Genomic DNA, 10,971 nt, shown 5'->3' with positions numbered 1-10,971 from the left:
CAGAGAAGACAGCTTTGCTATCATCCTCCTGTCAGCCACCACTCAGGACAGAGCTGGCCTTCTTCACCAGTCTGTTCAGCTTCTTCCTGTCAGCAGCAGAGATGCTGCTTCCCCAGCAGACCACTCCAAAGAAGATGGCTGATGCCACCACAGAGTCAAAGAAGGACTTCAGAAGAGCCCCCTCCACGCCAAAAGACCTGAGTCTCCTGAGCAGAAAGAGTCTGCTTTGTCCCTTCTTGTAGAGTGCATTTGAGTTGTCTGACCAGTCCAGGTTATTGTTCAGGTGAACAACCAGGTACTTGTAAGATTTCACAATCTCAATGTCCGTTCCCTGGATGTTCACTGCATCTTCTGAAATCCACCACCAGCTCTTTGGTCTTTCCTGCGTTGAGCTGGAGGTGTACAGGTCATACAGGGAAGAGAAAGTGCTCAAGTTTAAAAATAAAACATGATTCATAATTCAAATTAGTACTAAAATATAACTGTTAATCTTAAATGTGAGATACAAACAATCAGTTAGTTTCCTGAGAAATGATATATAAAAGAAAGACTGTTTGAAAAAGCTCGCACTGATGTGGTAGAAATGTTTGTGATGGACGGGACCACTTCAGTGTGTGTGTGTGTGTGTGTGTGTGTGTGTGTGTGTGTGTGTGTGTTGTCCCATCAGAAGGGCAGTTTGCTGGAGAGGGGGATCTTCTTCTTCAGGGTCAGGGTGGAGTTGACCTGCTGGGCCGACAGCAGGTTGTGCCACTGAGCGACCGGCCGCCGCGGGTTGGACAACATGTCGGCCCAGTGCCTCAGCTGGTTCCCCGTGGCGTCGCAGCCCAGGAAGATCTTCCCCATGGCGTCGTTTCGGGAAATGGCGTCGTGGTCCCACACGGAGATCACCAGATTCACCCTCTGAGGACGACAGGAGCAGAGTCTCAGGTCTAGTTTAGCATTTGAGTTTGCTTGTTTTACTTTGGTGTTCCAGACTAGGAGAGGCATGAAACTTTGCCCCTCAAAAAACTCTAACATTGTTTCATCCCGCCTTTGGATATTCATCTGATGGAAACTAACTACCACCGTTCTGTTAAAACTGAGGCTGTGCTTTGACTCACTAACATCGGACTTCCACCAGATCCATGTCCAGTCCATCTCCATTAGTGATGAGTCATGAGCTGCGGCTCTGAGAGTCGATGCTTTATAGTGGATCAGAAGAGCCGGCTCACATCCAGAGAGAGAGCCGGCTCTCAGTGAGTTCCTTTCCCTGCTTAGCTCTCTCAGTGCTCAGCCCCAGCTCTGCTCACAGCAGAACTTTGTTTTGATTGGTCAGCATGGCGGCCATGCGGCCAATCACATGTGAGGATATAGGATACAGGTGATGGAGGGGAGGCTGTGTATCGTGGCTTCATCTGTTCCTTCTGAGAGGGTTAGGGTTAGGGTTCTTCTCAAAGACCGGGCAAATACTCACTGAGAGGAGAAACCGGATCAGCCCATCCAAGCTGAGGACATCAATACTGTTTGCTTGAGTTTGGTTCTGGTTCTGCTTGCTTGAGTTTGGTTCTGTTTTGGTTCTGGTTTTAGTTTTAGTTCTAGTTTTGGTTCTGGTTCAGTTCTGGTTCTGCTTGCTTGAGTTTGGTTCTGGTTCTGGTTCTGTTTGCTTGTGTCTGGTTATGTTCTGGTTCTGGTTCGGTTCTGGTTCGGTTCTGGTTCGGTTCTGGTTTCGGTTCTGGTTCGGTTCTGTTTGCTTGAGTTGCGTTCTGGTTCGGTTCTGGTTGGGTTCTGGTTTGGTTCTGGTTTCGGTTCTGGTTTCGGTTCTGGTTCGGTTCTGTTTGCTTGAGTTGCGTTCTGGTTCGGTTCTGGTTCGGTTCTGGTTCGGTTCTGGTTTCGGTTCTGGTTCGGTTCTGTTTGCTTGAGTTGCGTTCTGGTTCGGTTCTGGTTCGGTTCTGGTTCGGTTCTGGTTCGGTTCTGGTTTTGGTTCTGTTTGCTTGAGTCTGGTTCGGCTCTGGTTCGGTTCTGGTTCGGTTCTGGTTCGGTTCTGGTTCGGTTCTGGTTCTGTTTGCTGGAGTCTGGTTCGGTTCTGGTTTGGTTCTGGTTCGGTTCTGGTTCGGTTCTGGTTCGGTTCTGGTTCTGTTTGCTGGAGTCTGGTTCGGTTCTGGTTTGGTTCTGGTTCGGATATGTTTCGGGACTGGTTCGGTTCTGGTTCGGTTTGCTTGAGTCTGGTTTGGTTGCGGTTTGGTTGTGGTTTGGTTCTGGTTCCGATATGGTTCGGATCCTAACCCTAACCCCCACTACTAACCCTGACCCTAACCCTAACCCCAACCCCTAACCCCAACCAGAACCCTAACCCTAACCCTATCCATAATCCTAACCCCAACCCTAACCCTAACCCTAACCCCAACCCTAACCCTAACCCCAACCCCAACCCTAATCCTAACCCTAACCCCAACCCCAACCCTAACCCTAACCCTAATCCTAACCCTAACCCTAACCCTAACCCCAACCCCAACCCTAATCCTAACCCTAACCCCAACCCCAACCCTAACCCTAACCCTAACCCCAACCCTAATCCTAATCCTAACCCTAACCCTAACCCTAACCCCAACCCTAACCCTAACCCTAATCCTAATCCTAACCCCAACCCTAATCCTAATCCTAACCCTAACCCTAACCCTAACCCCAACCCTAACCCTAACCCTAATCCTAACCCTAACCCTAACCCTAACCCCAACCCCAACCCTAATCCTAACCCTAACCCCAACCCCAACCCTAACCCTAACCCTAACCCCAACCCTAATCCTAATCCTAACCCTAACCCTAACCCTAACCCCAACCCTAACCCTAACCCCAACCCTAACCCTAACCCTAACCCTAATCCTAACCCTAACCCTAACCCTAACCCCAACCCCAACCCTAATCCTAACCCTAACCCCAACCCCAACCCTAACCCTAACCCTAACCCCAACCCTAATCCTAATCCTAACCCTAACCCTAACCCTAACCCCAACCCTAACCCTAACCCTAACCCTAATATTAACCCTAACCCCAACCCTAACCCTAACCCTAATCCTAACCCTAACCACAACCCTAACCCTAACCCTAATCCTAACACTAACCCTAACCCCAACCCTAACCCTAACCCTAACCCTAATATTAACCCTAACCCCAACCCTAACCCTAACCCTAACCCTAATCCTAACCCTAACCCCAACCCTAACCCTAACCCTAATCCTAACACTAACCCTAACCCTAACCCTAATCTTAACCCTAATCCTAACCCTAACCCTAACCCTAATCTTAACCCTAACCCTAACCCTAATCTTAACCCTAACCCTAATCCTAACCCTAACCCCAACCCTAACCCTAATCTTAACCCTAACCCTAATCCTAACCCCAACCCTAACCCTAACCCTAATCCTAACCCTAACCCTTATCTTAACCCTAATCCTAATCCTAACCCTAATCTTAACCCTAACCCTAATCCTAACCCCAACCCTAACCCTAATCCTAATCTTAACCCTAACCCTAATCCTAATCCTAACCCTAACCCTAACCCTAACCCTAAACTTAACCCTAACCCTAATCCTAACCCTAACCCCAACCCTAACCCTAATCTTAACCCTAACCCTAATCCTAACCCTAACCCCAACCCCAACCCCAACCCTAACCCTAACCCTAATCCTAACCCTAACCCCAACCCTAACCCTAACCCTAATCTTAACCCTAACCCTAACCCTAACCCTAACCCTAACCCTAACCCTAATCCTAACCCTAACCCCAACCCTAACCCTAACCCTAATCCTAACCCTAACCCCAACCCTAACCCTAACCCTAATCTTAACCCTAACCCTAATCCTAACCCTAACCCCAACCCTAACCCTAACCCTAACCCTAATCCTAACCCTAACCCTAATCCTAACCCCAACCCTAACCCTAACCCCAACCCTAACCCTAACCCTAACCCTAACCCTAACCCTAATCCTAACCCTAACCCTAACCCTAATCCTAACCCTAACCCTAACCCTAACCCCAACCCTAATCCTAACCCTAACCCTAACCCCAACCCCTAACCCTAACACCAACCCTAACCTGGAGCGGTGGGGATCCAGTGGAAGTTAACACATTGACTAGAATAGAAACCTATCAGATCTGGTGCTGTGACGGATCAGAGATGGTACTAACTTGACAAAACCAGATTTTTCTTCACCAAAACTTGAACTCACCTGAATCTGTTCAAACGTCACATCGAAGGTGAAGGACTCGTTATAATAAGGACTCAACGTCTTCTTCTTCACTGTCGTCTTCTTTTTCCTCCACTTCCTCTTGTCCAGAGTTAGCTGCACCTTTGCGTAGGGATCTATGAACACCAACAAGTCAGGTTAAATTCATCGAGTTAAAAAATAAGAAAGAGTCCACCACTGTAATCCAGATCAAATATCTCAACCACCATCGCATGACTTGACATGAAATTTGGTACAACCATTCATGTTCCCCAGAGGATGAACCCTACTGACTTTGGTGATCCTCTGACTTTAGCTCTAGCACCCCCAGCAGGTCAAAGTTAGTACTTTTTATGATCTTGTCTGACCTGAACTGCCTCCAATGTCCATGCATTTCAGGTTTTTGGCTTCCAGGATCACCACGGTCAGTTTGCCGGAGGTCGGGACATAACGCAGAGAGAAGCAGATCTCACCCAGGTTCCCATCCTGTAAAGAGATTTCACAACAAAGACCAACAAAAGAAGTAAATATATTCTTTGAAAACGACAACAAAGAGAATATTCACTCATCAATAAAAAAATAACATTCTTAGGAAGGCCTTGATTTCACTGCTTCAAACAAGACAACCATTTGCTCATTGGACATTAAATTTGGTACAGCCATTCATGTTACCCAGAGGATGAACCTTTATGACTTTGGTAATCATCTGACTTCAGCTCTGGTGCCTCCATCTGGTCAAAGTCTGTACTCTTCAGCACAATCTTTCAATATGTACTTATTGGTTTGAGGTGAAGGGATCTCAAAGGCAGTGGAACAAAGTTTCCTTGAAAAGTTCTTGGTGTAAATAAATGAACAAGGACAAAGAAAAACCTCAAACTTGGAGGGCTCTTCGAGGTCCTGCCACTCCTCGATGACGTGGTTCCAGTCAACGTTGCACAGCTGCACCCGGATCTCGCCGATGATGTTGTGTTTGGAGAATCTGTTGAAGTCGAACACCTGCATCACCACGGAGGACTTCAGGAGGGAGGACTTGGTTATCTGGGAAAAGATCACTCAGCTCAGGACAAAGTGGACTAAGTCGTAGTCTTTTATGAGAGTGAATCCGACCCCTCCTACCTGGTAGTTGAAACTTTCATTGAAGACCGGGCCCAGAGTGTTTCTGAACACTTTGGTCTCGCAGGTTTTTGCTTTGTCAGGGCTGATGTAGACTTTGACGTAGGGGTCCGAGCTTCCCCCGAGGTCCATGGCCTTCAGGCTGTTGGCCTGTTTGATCCCCACAGTGAGCTGGAGGGGACCACAACAACAATCCCACTATCAGGAACCTTGTAACTTTTCAAGCAAGTGATGCATTCGTCTTTAACAAACATGATCTAAGAACTTCAGGCATGCATCTTCTACGTCGTGGCCTTGTACATGTGCAGATTAAACGTCACTCCTTGTTTGTATAGTCAAGTCAACATCTACCTACACAAGCCAAAAAAATAATAAACCAGAACTTTGCTTACAAAACTAACACAACCTTTATGGAGTTAAGATTTAAGGGATGGAAATAAATTGTAATACCCAAAGAAATGACATTAGGCCAAGCAAAATATGTCTGTATGCATGGTTGGACCATTTGTGTTCAAGTGAATCTGATCATATCCGATATGCAAAGCTAAATCTGGAGAAAATAGGTCCAGTGAGGAGGCTCAGTGGATTAGATCACCTCAGACTGAGCAGCGTTATAGTCCAGAGAGTACAGCAGCTTTCCTCTGTACTGTTTGGCCGACCCGTAGTCCACATCGTTCGCATCAGGCTGAACCTAAACACAGCAAAATGTATCAGAAGATAAACAAGCACGAGTCCACATCAACTTCCTCCAAATGAAACATCCAAAAATACAGTCAAAGGGAACCTTTTTTTTTTTTACCTAAGTGTGCAAATGTAGACTATTTGGCCACTAGGGGGCAGTATTCTTCTGATATTTGATAGGAAAACAGTCAAAGTTTTTATATTCTTAGTATTTATCAGCTACAATTTTTACACCAAATCAAAGTCTTTTGCTTTTAATCAGTAAAAACAACAGTGAAACCAAAAAAACATATAAATGAAGCTAAAATTCTACAATTCAAATAACTTCAACATTATTCAGATTTTAAGTTTGTGAAGTATTTGAAGTTAATCCAAGAAATTATGACTATAAGCGAACAAGCTTTGCACCAAGCAGCAACTTCTGGTCTTGAGAATTGAAGCCAATGCAGAAGTGTGAAAATCTGCAGTTCCTCGAGTGTCCACTAGAGGCTGATTAAAGGAACACCAGAAACCTCATACACACCCATTCAAGATGATGTTTACAGCAGAAATAAACATGTTTACAGCCTGGTTCAAAAAACAGTTTAGGTCTGAAGAGCTCATTTCTGTCTCTGGTGATTTTTTTATAACTCATTATTTTTTTGCAGATATTAAGGTTATGAGTTTTGCATAATGAGAGGCACAGCTGACTTAACTGACGGGCGGGAACACTGTAGCTGCTAGCAAAGAGGCTAAAGCCCAGCCTCAACACCACCACTTTGCCTCATGCTAGGTTGACCATAAGTTGTGTTGGGTCAGCATTTCCAATTCAATTTCAACCAATCACGTCTTGAAACAAAATATCAAACAGTATGATTTTATTACACCTGTTTCACCTGATATAGCTAAAAAAACATTTGTGGCCACTAGGGGGCAGCAGAGACAATGTAACAAAGGTGATAGAGTATCACTTTTAAATGATCACCTCTTACATTTCACTCATTCATCAGTTACATCGTTGAATTTTTCTTCATGTAGGGTTGTTTGAGTGAGACGGTTAACTGCCTCTTTTAGCTCTGTTTTTGGTCTCCACCACCCGTAGACGGAAATAACTCTCTTTTCTTTTTAACATTTATCTGTTTGTTCAGCTGTAAAAAGTGGCAACAATTTAAACATTTGTCATGAAGAGAAACTGCAGCTCATCCACCCTCTGTCGCTGTAAATCTGAGTTCTGAATTTACACCAGAGGGCGCCGTCACTCACCAGAGACGAGGTGGTTTTCCCGTTCACTCCGTCCAGGTTGATCTTCTCATCCTTCTTCTTCTGCTGTTTCTTCTTCTTGCTTTTGCAGCAGCACTTGTAGCAGACGCACACGCAGCAGAACAGAATCAGGAGGACGCCGAGGATGAAGATGATGTAGACCAACCATCGAGGCACTGCAGAGACACAGACAAGATTTTCACAAACTCAAGGTAACCAGACTCACCGAGGTGAAACATTTACCAAACTGACAACAAAGGAACACCAATATTTTAATGCCTTTACTCTTAAACTTTGGGTTTTCTGTTTGGGTGCAGACTTACGGGGGATGCCGTCCAGCAGGTCGTTGACAAAGCCAGCGGCTGGATGGAGGGTGGTGTTGGTGTGAGAGGAGGTGGTGGAGATGATGGTGATGGGCGGAGCCAGGGATGGCGCTGCATGAGGCGATGCATTGGAAGGGTGTGGGGACTGTCGGGTGGTAGGCATGATGAGGAGGATGAAGATGGGAGCTCTGGAGGAGAGAACAGAGAGTGGTTTTATGTCTTTACATTAAAACCAGGAGCATCGTAAGCGGATACAAGCGTCTGAAATGAGTTTCCTCTGAAGGGGGTCTGGGCTCGGCCTTAGAGAGAGGGTCAGGAGCTCGGAGTAGAGCTGGTGCTCCTTCGCATCAAAAGGAGTCAGCTGAGGTGGTTCAGGGAGGCAAGGATTCCTCCCGGACGCCTCCCTTTAGAGGTGTTCCGGTTACGTCCAACTGGGAGAAGGCCTTGGGGTAAACCTAGAACTCATTGGGAGGGATTATATATCCAACCTGGTCTGGGATCACCTCAGGATTCCCCAAGAGGAGCTTGAAAGTGTTGCTGGGGAGAGGGATGTCTGGGTCGATCTGCTTAGACTGCTGCCTCCAAGACCCGACCCGGGATAAGCGGAAGTAAATGGATGGATTGATGGATGGATGGGTGGTACCTTAAGGAACTGAGGATGGAGAACCAAAGATTGTACAAAAAAGTGGACAGCACAACAGCTCCTTGAAGTGAAGCCTTTCAGATCCTTTAAGTCCTGGAGTTGTGTGGTGGAGCCGCCATGGTTTTCCAGAACATCCTATAGATGCTGGATTAGACTGAGATCAGGGGAATCTGGAATCTTCTTCCATTGCTCTGTGGTCCAGGTCTGATGCTCATGGGACTGGGGAGAGCATGGACACCCTGACAGCCCCATACACAACAAACTGAGATCACTGTGTTCAGCACTTTGAGCTCCAGTTGTCCTTCTTTTGGATCGGACTCTGTTCCGGTTCACCAGTTCTCCTTCCTTGGATCTCTTCTGGTAGGTCCTGACCCCTGCAGACAGGGTCGTCTTACCATCACAGTTTGGTTCTCCTCAAAGTCACTCTCATCCTGCTTCAATGTCAACTTCAACAACATGTTGGCAGATTCTACCGGAAAAGGAATGTACCAATGATTTTCAAAATAAAAGAGGTCTGTAATAGGAAAGTGTGAAAAAGGCAGAAATTTAATATATATTTGACATTAATAACCCTGTTTCTACTAAAATATTTTGATTCAGACTGATAAGAGGACACCTCAAAATGTTTTCCTACCAATCACAGCTATATCTGATTTGGAATTTCAAAATAAAAGCCATTGGAAATTTAGCATATCACAATGATTTTGAAAAAAATTCAAAATGAGATAATGAACAAAATCCCATTTTACTTCAGACTAATAGTGGACAACCTCATAATGTAATCCGGCCAATCACAGGTCATTCTGATGAGTCCTTTCAAAATAAAAGCCACTGGAAAATAAGCGATATTTCTGGATATTTTCAATCAAGAGAAATCATTGCATATGCAGAATTCCCAGTATTTTTAGGGTTGTTAATGTCAAATATGTATAAAGTTCCTCGCTGTTGCACATTTTCTAAATACAGACGTCTTTTATTTTGAAAATCATTGGTACAGTTCCTTTTTCGGTGGAATCTGCCATTTGTAAATTTGTTCAGGGAGTGGTAAAAATGTTTCATCGCTTGTAAAAGTTTTTCTGATTTTGTAAAAAGTTAAACACTCAGAAGAAGAAGAAGAAGAAGAGAACAGCAGAGTGAAGCACCCTGTAAGGTCAGTGACTCTCTGGTTTCCTTGAGTGTTTCCTAACAACAGTGAAGACAGAAATCAAACAAACATCAAAGTGATCAAACTCTGGTGACATGAGCGAGTGGAAACTCCACCATGAACAAACAGCGTCTGATTCACACTCTGCTCTCAGAGCTCTCACACTGTCTCTGTGTTAACCTGCCCTCGAGGATCTGTGTAAGTCAACAATGAGGAGAAAAACACACACTTACATAAACACACATGTACGCACTCTGCTCAGTCGCTGACAGATATCAAAAACACCATCTAGAGATTTCACACTCTGGAGGTCTGAAGGAGTTTTTCTAAATCTCAAGGACGAAAAGATCAAAACCAAAACAGATGTTTGAGTATTTGAGTGATTGAATGAAAACACTGGCTCCTACATTTCCAATCAAATTCCACCAGATCCGGATCTAATAGGTTTCTATTCTAGTCAATGTGTTAACTTCCACTGGATCCGCTCCAGAGCCCTCCCGATCAGATACATAAGATTTCAGGAGCAGAACCCGGGCTTGTCTCCTCCTCATATAATTAAGCAACAACTGTCAGTCATTTTAAAAGGTGTTTTAGTTGGTAACAGGATGAAGCTGTTTTTGCCCTCCAGGGGGGCGGGTCCTTAAATTTGTGACATCACGTGAAAATGATGAATGAATGCAAAGAAGAAAAGAGAGGAGACGTCAGCTCATTTGTTATCTAAGAATTGATTGAGCTTGAAATACGACTGAGTTTTCCTCCACCGTTAAATCAAAAACAAAAGATGCAACCCTCCAAGGGCGGCCATCTTTGTTTTCATGGGGAAACTAAGACATGGGCGTTGTTCCCTCTCTTTTTGAAAGTTACAGTCCCTGTGTGAAGCACATATAGGTGCTGGGGAATGTGTTAGACGGCATCTAATGGACGCATCATGTCATAACCAACTAGTGTAGAACAATCAGACCTGCAGGGCTTTCCTCAGCGCTCCATCTTCCTCCACAAGCGAAACAAATACATCAAATAATCTCTCGTCCTGTCGTCTTGTTCTTAAAAGTTAGAAGTGAAGTATTGTACTCACTCGTGATGAGTCTTACAGAAACACAGACATCTACTCGCTCCGTCCAGAGGACCGCCTGAGGCTGCAGTGCTCTGATAAAAAAAGGGAGTCACTCGTGTTGGAGGAGTGAGGAGGAAGGAGGTGACGTCCAGCAGAGACCCGTAGTGTTTGATCAAGCAGAGGAAACGTCTCCTCCCTCCATCTTTGTTTTTCAGTAATGAGCAGGAAAAACATGTCAACAGTCGTTCTGAGGCGGCAGGAGGAACAACGACTCTCTTCAGAGTCCTGGAGCTGAAAGTTTAAATTCTTCCTCACAGACACAAATGTGAACAAAGTGAAGTCTTAAAATCAGACTGTTCCTCAGGACATGTCCACTTCTAATTATCAGACATAACTGACTGATCAATTATTAACTGAATGATGAGACTTCACATGAGCGTTGCTGGGATTTTCACTTTTCATTTTCATTCTTAAGAGGAGAAGAAAAATCACTGACGCCGTATTCACACATGCAAAACTCCTTAAAACGTCCCTCAAGTTTCTAGTGTCTCTTTACCTTCCTTTGGTGAAGA

General features: G+C 45.0%; 1 protein-coding gene across 1 annotated transcript; it reads right to left on the bottom strand.

Moving 5' to 3' along the window:
- Positions 1 to 336: 336 nt before the first annotated feature.
- syt8 (synaptotagmin VIII) lies at positions 337 to 10,459 on the bottom strand. Its single transcript, XM_034685395.1, has 9 exons — positions 10,421 to 10,459; positions 7,559 to 7,746; positions 7,239 to 7,411; positions 5,911 to 6,006; positions 5,319 to 5,486; positions 5,073 to 5,240; positions 4,571 to 4,688; positions 4,206 to 4,339; positions 337 to 900 (listed from the first exon to the last, which is right to left on the bottom strand). The coding sequence occupies exons 2-9, from the start codon at positions 7,719 to 7,721 to the stop codon at positions 664 to 666; spliced, it is 1,257 nt and encodes a 418-aa protein (XP_034541286.1). The 5' UTR covers positions 7,722 to 7,746; positions 10,421 to 10,459; the 3' UTR covers positions 337 to 663.
- Positions 10,460 to 10,971: the final 512 nt, after the last annotated feature.

Source organism: Notolabrus celidotus, chromosome 6, assembly GCF_009762535.1.
Source record: "Notolabrus celidotus isolate fNotCel1 chromosome 6, fNotCel1.pri, whole genome shotgun sequence".
Lineage (NCBI taxonomy): Eukaryota > Metazoa > Chordata > Actinopteri > Labriformes > Labridae > Notolabrus > Notolabrus celidotus.
Note: the sequence above shows the minus strand (reverse complement) of the source record. Positions and strands in the feature narration are given on the sequence as shown.

Excerpts from the sequence above, each read along its gene's own strand:
- syt8 (XM_034685395.1), bottom strand. The coding sequence starts at position 7,721 with ATGCCTACCACCCGACAGTCCCCACACCCTTCCAATGCATCGCCTCAT. Across the intron at positions 7,412-7,558 it reads CCTGCTGGACGGCATCCCCC|TGCCTCGATGGTTGGTCTAC; the intron begins GTAAGTCTGCAC and ends GTGTCTCTGCAG. Across the intron at positions 4,340-4,570 it reads GGACATTGGAGGCAGTTCAG|ATCCCTACGCAAAGGTGCAG; the intron begins GTCAGACAAGAT and ends TGGTGTTCATAG.